The sequence below is a fragment of the Misgurnus anguillicaudatus genome, chromosome 6 (assembly GCF_027580225.2).
Source record: "Misgurnus anguillicaudatus chromosome 6, ASM2758022v2, whole genome shotgun sequence".
Classification (NCBI taxonomy): Eukaryota; Metazoa; Chordata; class Actinopteri; order Cypriniformes; family Cobitidae; genus Misgurnus; species Misgurnus anguillicaudatus.
The window spans coordinates 24,392,848-24,408,707 of record NC_073342.2 but is presented as its reverse complement, the minus strand read 5'-3'; the positions used below and the strand labels follow the sequence as shown (position 1 = coordinate 24,408,707).

At 37.7% G+C, this 15,860-nt stretch overlaps 1 protein-coding gene across 3 annotated transcripts in view; it reads right to left on the bottom strand.

Annotated features, from left to right (window-relative positions):
* The window catches only part of tln2b (talin 2b), a 170,519-nt gene that overhangs the window by 26,064 nt on the left and 128,595 nt on the right, over nt 1-15,860 (bottom strand). For all 3 annotated transcript variants that reach the window (XM_073868820.1, XM_073868821.1, XM_073868822.1), the window contains exons 37-45: nt 15,662-15,843; nt 14,985-15,117; nt 12,227-12,328; nt 11,973-12,143; nt 11,729-11,875; nt 9,192-9,293; nt 6,056-6,175; nt 4,989-5,135; nt 911-1,077 (exon numbers count right to left, since the gene is read on the bottom strand). In XM_073868820.1, coding sequence (XP_073724921.1) covers nt 911-1,077; nt 4,989-5,135; nt 6,056-6,175; nt 9,192-9,293; nt 11,729-11,875; nt 11,973-12,143; nt 12,227-12,328; nt 14,985-15,117; nt 15,662-15,843 — 1,271 coding nt within the window. The remainder of the gene's footprint in view (nt 1-910; nt 1,078-4,988; nt 5,136-6,055; nt 6,176-9,191; nt 9,294-11,728; nt 11,876-11,972; nt 12,144-12,226; nt 12,329-14,984; nt 15,118-15,661; nt 15,844-15,860) is intronic.

The following is a 15,860-nucleotide window of genomic DNA, read 5'->3' as shown; positions in this document are numbered from 1 at the left end:
GAACGATTTAACAAACCGCCAAGTAAATAAAATAAGTTATCAAAATCTTGGCTCTAATATAAATCTAAGCTCTCAAACGCTGGGGGCATGTCCGCTGTCCCCGCTGATACCACAGCTTTAACTTTCAAATAAGCTGTGGGGTTCCCACACCTTAGTTAACTTCAAATTGAAGGCCCTTTCAAGGACTTTCCTGGTCCAATACCCTCAAATTCAAGGACTAAATGTGGGGACACATTTCAAGTGAGAGCAAGGTTACATCGTGTTACCTTTTAAGATACATTGTTACAGTTCCCTTTCGAGGGACCTCGCGCTTGCAACACTGCGGTGACACTTTGGGGACGCCTCCAGGGGTAAGTGCGTCTGAATGTGTATATCAAATTCAACCAATGGTGATACTTACCAACAAAGACAGGGTGACGCGGGAGCCAGGAAGTATATCGCTATCTGAAATATTGCCGAAGACGGCATTACAGGGACGCAGTAACTATGGCAAGGGAGACGCAGCGTCTCGTTCCCTTCTCAGGGAACAACAGTTACATATGTAACCCGAGACATTTTCATGTGTCAAAGACAACTATGCAAAAAAGCATTTTGGTATGAATCAACATTTGCATACAGAAGATCTAAGCATTTAAAGCTAACAGTTTAGCACGTGTGCTTAAAAAGTCTAGAAATTTTATGATATTATCCTACACTACACAGGGAATAGAAAACTTCTTGCATAAAACCGATTTAAGCACTTTCAATGACCTATATTGAGCCATCTTTTAACCCCGCCCAAATAATCCTCACAGAAATGTGAAATGAACGTTTAACGGTGTAACTCCACAATTCATAGTTCACAGTCTTTATAACGCATTTTTGCAAAAAATTTCTAACATTCATAATGTGATAAGAAACAAAGTCTCACCTGTGGTCAGCGAAGGACTCCTCGTTCTCAGAGTTGAGCGTGCCGGCTGAAGCAAACATGATGGTGGTGTCCAGATCTGCGATGATGCCGGAAACAGAACTGGCTGCAGTTATGCAGGCTTGAGTTCCTTTATTACCGGCCTGCAGGGCTGATAACACCATGGACACCTGGAGGAAAAAAACAAATCACACTTCATTATAAACTCCATAGGTAGCATCTGGATAGCTTTAGGAGCTTCTCTTGGGTGAGGATAATGAAATGAATGTTGTTTGGACTAAAGCACTCATTGGTCACGCTTTAAATTACAGTGTACGTTTCATAATAGCCAGTTACAGACTAATTTAACTAAACATGCACTTGTATAGAATATGTACAAATAATTATTTAATGACACATTTAATATCAGTATGCCTGACCCTGTTGTAAAAAGTTGGATGTAATTAGATTACGAGACTTTAATTGCTTGTTATTTAATGCATAATACTGAATGTGCAGTAATACGAGTCCTGCATTTTATTACAGTACAGTTTTAAGTAAGTGTGAACCTTCAATGAAGTCGAGCACAGCTTTGAAGGTGGCCCTTAAGCCCAGATATTACTGATCTGTGTATTAAAGGTCACGTTTGTGATCCTATTTTTTAAACCCTAGTTAGTGTGTAATGTTGCTATAATAACATAAATAATACCTGTAAAATGATAAAGGTCAAAGTTCACTGCCAGGCGATATATTTTATTTAACCGAATTCGCCTTTCAATGCCTACAGCGAATGGCCGGTTTGGACTACAGTCCTCTACTTCCTGCTTTAATGACGTCACTAGAAGTTTTTTTTACTAAACTCCGCCCACAGGAATACGTCAGTCGCCAGCTAAGCTAACGGCAAGCTAAGCTAACGGCAAGCTAAGCTGCTATCGAATTACAACACACTGAACAAACTACACAATCAGAACTCGATACGTATTTCTGAACGAGGGACTTCATAGGACAAGAAAGACATCAGACCATTTTGAGGACAGTAAAAACAGCGCTATACAGATAAGTAAATTTTACAATTTACAATTTAATCAATTTTACATTTTTTCAGAGACAAAAGTTAAATAAGATGGTCCTCACTAGCAGATAAAACCAAAGAGGGAGTTATTTAAACAGAAAAATCCATATTCACATTACAGAAATGATTCCTGGCTGTGCCGAGGTTCAAACTGACTGGAATTGTCTGGTGGGGGAGTTGGGACATATTTAAACTGAGCTCATTTAAAGCAGTGAGAGGCAACAGCATGACCACAGCGGGGACAGAACAAACGCATGCTATTGAGATGTAATCAAAGACGAAGAATATAGAGATGAATCCAATTCGCTTTATATAATGTCACAGAAAAAGCAACAGGGGTTTTTTGCAATCATTCGTGAACGGTATGAAAATAGCTGTAGGCACCGAATGCACTCGAGCAGTCGACTCTCACGGTTTCTACCTCAGGCTACTGGTAAATCATTTCCACAACAACATGCTGCTTTTTCACAATTACAATTTTTCCAGGTTATGTTACAGGTCATCCAATATCCAAACTGATCACTTATATGCAACATCTATAGTATGCATAAATGTAATATGTAAGGAATAATTGTGAACAGGCCTTTCAAATAATTGAAAATAATAAAATCCAAGGTGGTAATGGATGCTCATTATTTGCGAATAATGGACCAATTTCACTAATACCACGGTTACCATATTATAAGATATGTTCAGGTGTTTAAAAGGTTTGCACAGAGAAAGAGAGAGAGAGAGAGAGAGAGAGAGAGAGAGAGAGAGAGAGAGAGAGAGACAGGGTTCCCAAACCTTAGTTAACTTCAAATTCAAGGACCTTTCAAGAACTTTTCAGGTCCAATATCCTCAAATTCAAGGACTAAATGTGGGGACACATTTCAAGTGAGAGCAAGGTTACATCGTGTTACCTTTTAAGATACATTGTTACAGTTCCCTTTCAAGGGGACTCGTGCTGCATCACTGCAGTGACACTTTGGGGACGCCTCCAGGGGTAAGTGTATCTGAATGTGTATATCAAATTCAACCAATGGTGAGGCTTAACGACAAAGACAGAGTGATGCGGGAGCCAGGAAGTATATCGCTTAAGGAAATATTGCCAAAGATGGCGTTACAGGGGTGCAGGAAGTATGGCAAGGGAGACGCAGCGTCTCGTTCCCTTCCCAGGGAGCAATACATAACCCAAGATGTTTTTAGGTGTCAAACACAACTATGCAAAAAAGCATTTTGGTATGAATCAACATTCACATACAGAAGATATAAGCATTTAAAGCAAACAGTTTAGCACGTGTGCTTAAAAAGTCTAGACTTGTTATGATATTATCCTACACTACACAGGGAATAATATGGATTTTTTTTACTTTTAGCACTTTTAATGACCTGTATCTATGTATGTATGTTTTCAAAAACTTCCCAGGGCCTTGATTTTTTCCCCCAGATTCAGAAATTTTCAAGGACCCCTGGAGAGAGATACACCGGTGTTTGCAAAATGTGATCAATGTATACAAGTTGGCCTATCAATATTTATTATATAAAAATGTTTTCTTCAGTATTTATGTATATATTTATTCTAGTTCTACATTTTTCAGAATGAAGCAAAAGCAAAACTGAACAAGCAGGCTATTAGTGTTTATTTATTGTTTTTTTTTACTTGTTACTTTAATAAATTATTTTCCATTTATTTCTTTCCCTACCACACATATATTTATGTTTTATTTGTTGAAATTAACTCTTTTCCCGCCAGCGTTTTTAACTTTCCCCGCCATTGACGAGTTATCTCGTCAATTAAGAGAAAACATTTGCATAAAAAAGTGTTCATGATGAATTTTTCCACTAGATGACTTACCAAATTTATGAAAAAACTGAAGACAAAATGTTATTTACAAATTTTAAACTCTGTGTATTATTCGATAATCGTTCTGAATCTCATCTCAAACTAAATTTATTTACAAAAATGCAATTATTTCAGCTTTTTGCTAAAAATTTTTATTTTTAAAGAATTTTTTAAAATGTTCAAAGACAAAATATAGATAGGATGAAACGTTCCCATTTTGTTTGTTTATTGTTCGTTTGAACGCAGATGGTCTGTTCTTTCATTTGATATATTTGTATGTTTATATATTTTTTGAAGAAAATTTTCCTGGAAGGCATTTTGTGAAAATCACAAAAAATGCTGGCGGCCAACTTTTAAAAAAATGGCTTGTTAGGAACTAGTTAAAAAAGTTGCAAGCCAGCGCCAGCATTTTTCATGATTTTCACAAAATGTAATGCCATTCAGAATTTTTTTTAAACATATAAACGTATTAAAGATCAAACACTCTGTTTTCAAACAAAAATCTGTTTAATTTTTATTTGTAAAGAGATTAGATTCCGAACTATGATCAAAATATAAAGCACATATGGATTTCAAAACAGTAAATATTCTGTGCATAAGTTGTGTGCGAGCGCCATCAAGTGGACAATAGCGAAAATATGGATTGTCGTAAAAACTCGTCATTGGCAGGGAAGCGTTTTCTCTTAAATGACGAGATAACTCATCAATGGCGGGGAAAGAGTTAAATAAATCCGATATTTCAGTTAAACTTGGCTTAGTAATATGGAAATGTGACGAGGTCGACAAACCTGGAAATACTTCATAGCTGTGCGTTAACTAAAAAATAATGCCCACCCCTAGAATGTTTCTCAACCAATCAGAATGAAGCACTCAACAACCCTATGATAAAAAATGATTATAGTTAGTGATTTAAACAAACTTATAATTATTGACAATACTTTTTTGTTGCCTTACATGTGACCCAGCCTGTGTACACCCAACTAAAGTCATTTTTAGTGATTTATAAAATCATCCTACATAATGTAAAGGTCATTCTGTGAAAATATCATCTTGATATCTTTAATATTGACTGTAGTTATGTGAAAGATTGAAATTAATCTTTGATTCTCCTAAATCTTATAATAAGATTATAAGACATTAGTCTGGATTTCACAGACAGGATCACATGTATTTAAAAGTTCAATGAGCTCAAGAAGCAACCGTACCTTTTCAGTGACGGCACGGGCGTATTCGATCAACTCTCTTTTGGTGAAGCTGTCCGTCGGACTGATCTGAAGGGCTCCGGCCTTTTGCACCAGGTAGATGCAGCTGTGACCCAACTCCTGCACCCGCGACTTGATCTGGGATCCAACCTGGAAACACACCAATTTAGATGAGGATTCAGTAGAAATCCTCACGCATGTGACTGTAAAAGGCACAGCCTCTGTTCAACACAACTGTATGTGATAATTAAAAAGTGATTGTGTTGGCCTTTGAGGGAGCCCGACAGCGATGTATGTTCATTATCTGACACACAGACTCGTGGGTGGGCGGCTCTTCATTATGTATATCGCAACGGGCTTTAAAGGCTCGTGGGGGCGCATGGTTACTATGGTAACGGCAGCGGCACTTACGGTGTGCGGAAAAGCTAGCGAAGAGAGAGCTGATGGCTAGCGAGTTCACATATCGAATTCCCTTTTTTATTTTTTATGTGAACAAGAATTAATAGATCAGAGAAAAGGTGTGAAATGTGTTGGTCTGTGTTTATAGTTTGCTTATGGCCTCAAAGTGCTGGAATGTGAAAGTGTAACATTGTGTGTATTCGCTTTGATAGTTTAATAACACTGAAATAAAATGGTGTTAATGAGTTTGAAACAAACCCAAACAATGTACGAGGGAATAGGTCATGCAAAAATTTGTCATCAATTACTTATACAATTTCAAACTCACTTTCTTTAAAACCAGTAAAATTTCATTAAAGGCAGGCTAAATATAATCTAGTTATTGTATATAAAACATGACTTTAGATGACTTGAAACACATCACAAAAGTATTACAGATAACTTTTATGTACAATTTATGTTATGCTTTTTATTATTTTGGCTTGGTAAAGAATCAGAATAAAAGCCATGCTAAAATAAATGTTTATTTTTGGGTGAACTATTCCTTTAAATCAAACGTTTGTGTGGTGGTCTTTGAACCATCTGCGCTTGTGCATCTGTATGTGTAAGTGAGCAGATCTCAGATCAGTGATCTGTGGTATGTAGTCAGAGAGTGCTGGATTGATCCTCACCTCCTCTGGCTCGGCGGTGGAGGCTGCCAGACGGCCTTGCTGTGCCAGCTGGCTGTAATCCACAGTCACCTGAGACGCCAGCCCACCCAACTCTTCTGGACATGTCACAGATTTAGTCATCTGGAGTCACATAACAGGAGACACGGCAGTGTAAGTAGGAAATATGAGCTGTTTGATCAATGCGACACAGTTTGAAAAAGTCATGCTTTTATTAAAGCAACACTATGTAGTTTTTCAACCTTTAAATAATGTCTCTAAAATTATTTCAGTGATAGAACAACTCTTAACTGGACAAATTGTACTGTTGCTGCAACCTGAGCAGCCTCTTAGCTGCTACAAGCACACTCTGAAAGTGTCGGTGGAGGGTAGAGCACACAGCCCCGCCCCTCCCCCTGCCTGCAGAAGAGTGTCTGATACCAGGCACTGTTGCCCTTTTCAACCACATGGGGGAGCCGTAAGTCATTTTACATGGAAACTACATAGTGTTGCTTTAAGGGACGATATTTATACATTTTTATAAAAAAAATTCTAACCAATATTTATTCACACACTGTTATTCATTAAAGTGTAACATTTCATAAATTTTCAATCAGTATTGCCACTGAAACTATGTTTATGCTAAAGCCTGCTTGAAAAGTCTCTAAATATTGTCAGATGATGACGTCATACGTCAGTATAGCTGTAATGTCATCGTGTGGTTTTGTTTTGTTTCTCCTACACAGTCAGAAAAAATGGTCAAAACATGGTCCCAAGCTGTCACCTTTAAAAAGGTCCTAATATGTACCAGATATAAATACACCCAATATCTACCTTTCAGGTACTAAAATGCACTCTTTAGCTCCAAAGGTGCACTTTTTAAAAGAGTACCATTCCGGTGACAGCTAGGGACAATTTTTTGATAATTTTCCTCTAACAGTCTACATTCTGTACTGTATTAAAATAGGTAATTGAAAATGTGCCCATTGGAAACACTGCAATTTTGCTTAAACTGCCATATATTGCAAAAAATTCTTACGCACGGGTGATATGGTTTTTCGGACAATTCGAAAAAGGAATATATCGCATTTACCTGACGAGCGTAAAAGTCACATGATCATTCTTTAACTCTTTCCCCGCTATTGACGAGTTAACTCGAGTTAACTCGTCAATTAAGAGAAAACGCTTCCCTGCCAATGACGAGTTTTTTACGGCAATTCGCATTTCCGCTATTATCCACCAGGTGGCGCTCTCACCCAACTTATAAAACCCGGAAGCATCCACGCAGGCTAAACAGCAAGAACTTTGTGTATGTTTTGATCATCGCTCCGAATCTGATCTCTATCAAAAGCCCTTCACAAAAATACAATTATCTCAGCTTTTTGTTTAAAATTTGGTATTTTTGAAGAAACCTACCCATATTTAAAAGGTGATAAAAAGAGAAAAAATGGATATAGGATGAATCGTTTTTTATGAAAAGTGAATCGTTTTTTATGAAAGTATAGGGTCTGTTCTTTTTTAGTTGATATATTGTATGTTTATATATTTAAAGAAGAAAATTTTCTGGAAGGTATTAAACTTTTGTGAGAATCATAAAAAATGCTGGCGCTGGATGGCAACTTTTTTTTAAATGTTGGCGGGAGTTAAGGTACATTTACATTATAAGCGACTTTGTCGCTGTGTGCCGCTCATCTCTTTCAAAGAGGTTGTTAGGAGGCGTGTCTAAATCTGGTTTTCATAAACAAACGAGTACCGTCCACTCCAGTAACTGATGAGAGACGGATTACGTGAACCCCACTACTTTGTTCTCATTGGTAGTCGCTCATCATTTGCATAAAGTTAAACTGAAATCAATGAGATTGCGTCGCTCTGCTACTGCTAGTCGCTGCTAATGTGAATGCGGCTTTTAATATGGTGCGATATATTTGGTTCGAGGACAAGACAGAAGAGGTGTGTTCGACTTTACGTGACGTCACAAGAACCGACAAGCACATAACATCAAAATACAGCAAGAGCGATTTGGGAGTCGATTGCTTTGTATTCTTTCGAATCGCTCTCGCAATATTTTAATATCATCTGCATTTGGTTTGTGCGGCACCGTATGAAGTCAAACACACCCATCCCATGGTTTTTGGAATGACTTATTGCAAGGAAAATTTTTTTTTTATTGCATAATTTAATTGCATTGGATAATCGAAATGCCGTCATTTTGCAATATTTTTTGTCTACATTATTATTTAAAGCGAATGTTTTGCGCAAATCTTTAATAGAAACGCAGCTAATAAAGGAGCTATGTTGGCAACACTGTTCTTAAGTTGAGTAATTATATTGTTAAAAGGCTTTTAAACTAAATTTAAGTTACAATATAGTTTTAATAATTATAATGGATATAAGAAATTACTAGACTTTCTTAGAATACTAAAAATATCAGAATCAAAGTTTAATTTCAATCATTGATTTCAGTCTTTGACATGACCTTACTCAGTCAATATTAATGGGACATTTAATATGATAACATTACGCACTGCCCAAAAATAGTCCCCTGCCATTAAAAGTTACTAAGGGGACTATTTTCGGCTGCTGCATAATATCATTGCGCATCCTGCAGCCATGTTACAGCAGCAAGTTCTTGATTATTCGACCAGAATAAGAGTATAGCTCCTATAGCCATATTGACCTAGAAAATCGCAACTTTTAATTTTCCGTTGGTCTTAGTACACAATGTAACTACAGAAGAAATACATAAACTCCTTGGTTATTTTTTAGGCGTGATGCTAATAGACTAATCAGATTCAATGGATTGTGCTAAGCTATGCTAAAAGTGCTAGCGCCAGACCTGGAGATCAACTGAATGGATTCCAAAACGGTAAGAATCAAATGTTTAACTCTAGGGGAGCTGGAAAAAGAGCATATTTTCAAAAAAGTGTAGTGTCCTCTTAAAGATATGAAGATTATATTTTCACACAATGTTCTTTACATGTAAGATGATTTTATGTAGAAAACAGTAAATCACAAACAATGACTTAAACTGGGTTTTTACAGACTGTGTAACATTTATGGCCTTGTGGCCAGTGAAACCGTCTCCACAGATTTAGCCAACATGCGTCAAACCAAAAGTGTGGCCGTTTTAAAAGAAAGGATGTGTTTGACATGTGCTTACCATTTCCTGTGCTGTTATAGCGATAGCTTTTGAAAACTTCACCATGGTGGTCTGGTAATCCACAAAAGTGCCGTCAGGCTCTGGCGGCGTTCCTTCATCCATCTGTGAAGTGAACACATCCAGATAATAATGACTTACTGCTGGAGAGAGTCCTAATACAAATGACGGTCTTTGAGCTGTGGATGTGCACGATACTGTGATTGCTTCCAATGGAAAACACATGAAGACGAATACCCCATTGGCTGGTATTGTCTTCCATGACAGTATAATAAAAGACCGCATACATCCAGCACTGATGAATGCTGTGTCAAGTCAGTCTAATAATGACATAAAAAGACAGCTTCAATACGTCAGATGTCAGCTTCAAAAAGGATACTTGCGTGCAATCCCACTTAAAGTGACTGTATGTAGGGTTTTAAGTGTTTTATTAAATCAAAATCAATGTCTTTATTCATAAATATGTCCTCGTTGGTGTCAAATGACCTCTGCCAGTGATCTGACTTTTCTTTTTAAGCTTAGAATTTCTTCTTTTTGTTTACATTGAATGGGTAAGTCCAAGGAGGCTTCCATGGCGTTCCACCATATTGATAAACAATAATAGCAGATAGGGGCAAAAAGCACTAGCCTTCCAATGCGTTTCCACAACACGTTTTCATTCAAAACACATGAACTAGCTGAAACGGACAAGGAGATCAGTGAGTACATAACGTAGTTGCAACACGCATTTGGAAAAGCGAGGCGCTAGAGAGCACTATTCGTTTGAATGCAAAATACAATTTCACCACTAGATGGGGCTAAATCCATTTTTGGACAGCGATAGACCAATATAACTGCCAGACTTATCTGTAAAATTGATGTCCCAGAAGTATAGGACTTTCTTTTTTTATGATAATTTGATATAAAATGTTATATTTAAATGCCAAGTTCATAATCCACAATGTTTTTCAAGTATTTATAAACCCTTTTAGCTTGTTCACAATGATAATTTTACTAATTTTATAAAAAATATTGCAAAATATATTATGCCGTAAAAATGTGCATGGCCTTGATAATTCCTTAGGGTGCGTGCACACCAAAGCATTTAAACACGTATGAAAACGCCAAGCGGACACCGAATGTAGGCGCTTGCCAGCTTTTTTAGCTGAACTTCTGCTATGTCGTTAAATGATGCACCGATTGGTTGTTGTGATATTTGTCCCGCCCCTCCTCCACTGTGATTGGACGCTGAGTGAGACGTGACATTTGACGAGCTGAGCTTTTCACCCAAAGTTGAATATTTTTCAACTCTTGTTGCTCAGTGCGGACAAAACCTGCCAGCTGCTGGCTTTTTTTAAAGTGCCGCACTTCAATTGGAAACAATTAAAAACAAATGTCGGCCGCCGGCGTAAACGCTTTGGTGTGCATGCTACCTTAGTATTTCATATGCCTGCTTTTTGACAACATGCACTTAAGCTGACATGATCTCCATAAAGTTATTGCAAAACCTGATGATCCATGTTATGATCCTAGAATAATTCGGCAAGTACATACTGTGTGCTTTAAGGCAAGTAAGTAAATGTGACCTTTTGAGTTAACAAGATGCTCGATGCCACAAATTCATATTAAATCAGTGACCTATAAGTAAAGCATCTTAAACCATTTTCAAACCTACATTTCTGCTTATACCCAGGTATGAATATAAAAAATGATTTACTGCAATCTTTTGAATCCCAATATTTTACTCTCTAAAGATACTGCTATTAGCTAAACACATATGGCTGATTCTCACGAAATTAGACGAAACATTTTGATAAAAAAAGAAAATGCTCTCAAAATAAGAAGCATACAGTTACAAACATCTCTTCATGTACTATTTTGCACAGGATTTCAAATGACATCATACAAAACAATTTTGTTGTATTTTCCACATTTAAGGGGAAAATTTTCATTACCGCAACGTGTCCATGACTGGATTTGGGTTCTTTGACATGGAAATATTTATAATAAAAAAATCTAATAAATAAAAAGCTTCAGTGCATGTTATACTATTAACATTTACAGTAAAGAAACATGTGGTATTTGGTGATCATTGGTAAATGTAGAGACATAATGAATATAATGTGTCCAAGACCAATTTTGTCATCCTCCGCAACCATTTTCAATCGTTATTTAAGCCCTCAAGGAACTAACATTTTCAAAAAAAAATTGTTGTAAGGGACATAATTGACTGTGACACTCAAGATGGCTACCAGGTAAGCAGTTCTTATTTTATCTCTCCAGTTGAAATTTTGTTTTTCATAGTACCTAGACAACTTTTTAGTTCTCATTACCGAAACATGAGTTTGTCAATGCATATATTTAATGTAATATCATGTTGCGGTAATGATAATTTTCGATAATGATAATCTAAAAAATGTTAATAATTCTATAGGAAATTTAAATCCTCTAAAAATAATGTTTATAGTAAGTTCACCTTATATGTGCAAAAATTGGCTTCAAGGCTTCGTGCGAATTACCCATATCAGTGGTTTTGGATATAGTTAAATGAACTCACTGACCCGTCCGATAGCTTCAGCGATGGATTCCACCATGCCGCCCACCATCCCACCTTCACTCGCTGCCTCATTCAGCGTCACCATGATGTCATCGACGGCCTCCTTCATCAGCTGGGCCGCCTCAGCTATTGCATCATGGGTGTGAGTCGCCTGCAATATAAAGACGAGTGTCGCATCAATGCCGTGAACATTAGTGTGTGTCTTTCTGAGCAAAAGCTAAATTATTTTGTAAAAACACAGCATATACCTTAGGGTTCCCTCCCCCCTCTTTGGCAGCATAGAGCATCTGTAGAGCCGATTCGAACAGGGTTTTGGTCTGATCCAGTATGTTCATCTGTTGCTGGTGGTCGGCGTGTTTAGACGCCAGGCCCACCGACGCCACAATAGCCGGCTCGAAGTAGCTCGCCAACTGAGACACCTGGAAAACGAGGATGATCTGTTGATATCTTACATACAAATGTAAACTGTTATGTATATAATGTATTTCAGGCAGGTTTTTACCTTATGTCCGAGTTGTGCGGCTTCCCCCCGTGCTGCAGTATTGATAGGGTCAATGAGATGACCGATCTCCTGCACGGCAGAGGTCAGCTGCTCCTGCAAAGCCTGATGGGATAACAGTCTCATAAACATTTACATAGGGGTACCTAAGAGTGAATAAATAATGACACAATTTTCATTTTTGGGTGAACTATCCCTTTAAGCAAATTCAACTTGTTTTTATAAGTTACAACAACTCACCACTGGTATTTTATTTTAAGGTGCCATAGAATGGAAAACTGTATTTACTGTACCTAGGTAAATATAAATACTAATGGGGCATACACAACCAAATGCGCATTCAATGATTTTAACGAGTAGATTACATACAAAGTCAATGAAAAGACTAGATGCAAACTTGCGTGGGGCGATGCGAATTGGGCGGCGTGTTTGCTGCGATAATGTGCTTTTCGCTTTAAACGAGTCTTTGTGCAGATTCAAAATATTCAACACAAGCAAAAAATTTGTATGACACAAACTTAAATCCCGCAAGTAATCTAGAGCGAGGAACGCGATGCTAGGCGTTTGGTGTGTACGTAGCATAAGAGTTCTATACATCTTAATGACATATCGTGAGTCTCAAACACTATTGTTTCCTCCTTATGTAAACCTCGCTCATGCAAAACTCCTCTAGAAAACAGACCAATCTCAACATAACACCGACTGTGACATTACAGTCATGATGTACGCCCCAACATTAAATTACACATTAATTACAATGTTGTTACAATGCTAAAAACAAAGTTGTGACTGCTATGTTAGCGCTATGTGCTAGTTAATGCTATATGCTAACATTTATGCTGAAGTTCTACTATTGATGTTACAGTTACATTTTGTAGCTCTATACTAAAAAAAACTAAAAAAAAACTTACCACTCAGTAACATCCATTAACAATCTCCAAACAATTCATTATTCCTAAAATTTGCATCTTCGTCTGATACAGACTCAGACCAGCTACTGATTAACAGCCAATCAGAGTGGAGCTCAACATTATTACTCATGACCTTGTCAAATAACGTAATAACAAACCATGTCGTACTGAGGGCAAATCCTAGGGTTGTAAATGGACACGTAAAACTATCTCTGGATAATTTTTGCACTTAATAAAGCCAGATACCTTCTATGTAGATATCAGAAAACAATTCAACAGATTTTTTCAATGCATTCTTTGGCACCTTTAAATTTTAAATATTGAAATAACTTGCAAAACCAATGCGACTTTAAGGCGACAAATATATATTTTTACAGTGTACTTTTTGATACAATAAACAAGTGGTTCTCAAACTTTTTTGGCTGAAGCACCCATTTTTATGATTTTATCAAGCCGAGTACCCCTTAACCAGACAACAACATTTACCTTTAAAATACATTGAAATGAGAGACATTATAGGCTATCTGATGCCCCAGAGCAGGTTTATTGCTTATTAGTATTCATCACAAAACTGGTGGTATATTTGAGGCTCTGGGTTGTTTTTTATTTTTAGCATCCTCTTTTAAGAACCCACCTCTCAAACATATTTACAACACTGACAGATGTCACTTACTTAAATATATATACGCACAGCAACACCACAAAAGAAAGTAAACTTGAACCTACACATGCATTTTGTACAATATGCTTTAAATTTATGATTTTTTTAATGCATCTTTGTGTAGTCCTAATGTCATATAAAAATACTATCATCATGATTTACTGATTTTATTGATTTATTCCTAAATGTCAGTTTCCACTTTCTCTCACGTGCCCCCTGCAGTACCCCTAGGGGTACGCGTACCCCATTTGAAAACCAATGCAATGAACTAACACAGCTAACAATGAGTAACATTACCAGCAGATGTACCCTGTAAAAAGTAAAAGTTGGATTAACCTAAAAAATTACTTTCATTGGTAATTTTTTTTTAAGTTAAAAAAATTATAACCCTAAGTGTTACCAATTAAAGTAATTTTAAGTAGATCCAGGGTTCCCATATTTAAGTTAACTTAAGGACTTTCCAGGTCCAATACCCTCAAATTCAAGGACTAAATGTGGGGACACATTTCACGTGAGAGCAAGGTTACATCGTGTTACCTTTTAAGATACATTGTTACAGTTCCCTTTTGAGGGAACTCGCACTGCGTCACTGCGTTGACACATTGGGGACACCTCCAAAGTGCGTCTGAATGTGTATATCAAATTCAACCAATGGTGAGGCTTAACGAGAAAGACAGGGTGAAGTGGGAGCCAGGAAGTATATCGCTATCTAAAATATTGCCAAAGACGGCATTACAGGGACGCAGGAAGTATGGCAAGGGAGACGCAGCGTCTCGTTCCCTTCTCAGGGAACAACAGTTACATACGTAACCCGAGACGTTTTTATATGTCAAACACAACTATGCAAAAAAGCATTTTGGTATGAATCAACATTCGCATACAGAAGATATAAGCATTTAAAGCGAACAGTTTAGCACTTAAGTCTAGAAATTGTATGATATTATCCTTGAATTATTTCTCCCAGATTCACAAACTTTTTAAGGACCCATGGGAACTCTGTAGATCCAACTTTCAGTTTTGACAGTGTATAAAGCATTACATTACTCTGCAAATAACCAACACTGAGCTTTGCCCTAAATACAGTAAAACCGCACAGCGTCATATTTGAATAACGCATACGATAATGTGTTATTCTAACATGAACACATCGCGATAACAGCAGGAAATAGAGAAAAGCTTTTATTGTTACCTCCAGTGAGATGTCATCTCTGCTGGGCAGACTCTGACCTACGGCGGCGAGGGACACCTGCTCGATGTCCCTGATGCTCTTGTTTATGCTGTCAATGGACTGGTCACATTCTCGTTGCCCGGGGGCCTTGTCCCTATGACAACAAAGCACCAGAGGTTGCTACAGGGTTGGCCGAGGGATTTTTTTAATTTAATTACACCTCTCGACTCAATCCGGATATTGCACTTTACGTTATCATAAAAAGCGACACACATAGTTCTGATTGGATAAAGCGGGATGACAGTGTTAGCGATCTCTATTACAGTTGAGAACACCAACAGGAGCTGACCACAGATCAGACCGCCTGTACGCTCGATGAGCATAAGCGTGCATGACGATCTGTGTTCAGTTCTTACCATGCAACATCAATCACCCTGTGTGCTCTCAGCAAAGATGGAAACCCATTAAGAGTCGATTAGGATTGTAATATACAATCCTGCGAAATCGCAAGCGGTCTGTTTTCCAGCTGTTATTATTTACAGAGAAAAGAGCTTTTGGATAGCTTTACGTTTTACTGAAACAGGTGGTCATGCACATCAATACGAATTAAAAAATATAGCGGCAATCAAATGATGTAATTGAAGTATAAACATCAAGTAGCCAATTTGGTTTCTATATTTTTATGTGGTTTTACAGACCTGATGGACGTGATGAGGCCTTTGATGGAGTCTGACACGGTGCGGGAGTGGCCTGCCAGGATGGACCAGGTGGGCGGGTCTTTGGGATTAATGATGAGTGACCTGGCGGTCTCTAACAGGTGGGTGGAGCTGTCCAGCATCGAACGAGCCGAGCGTACGATCGGTTCCTGGGCAGCTGAACCCTTGAGTAAAAAATGTG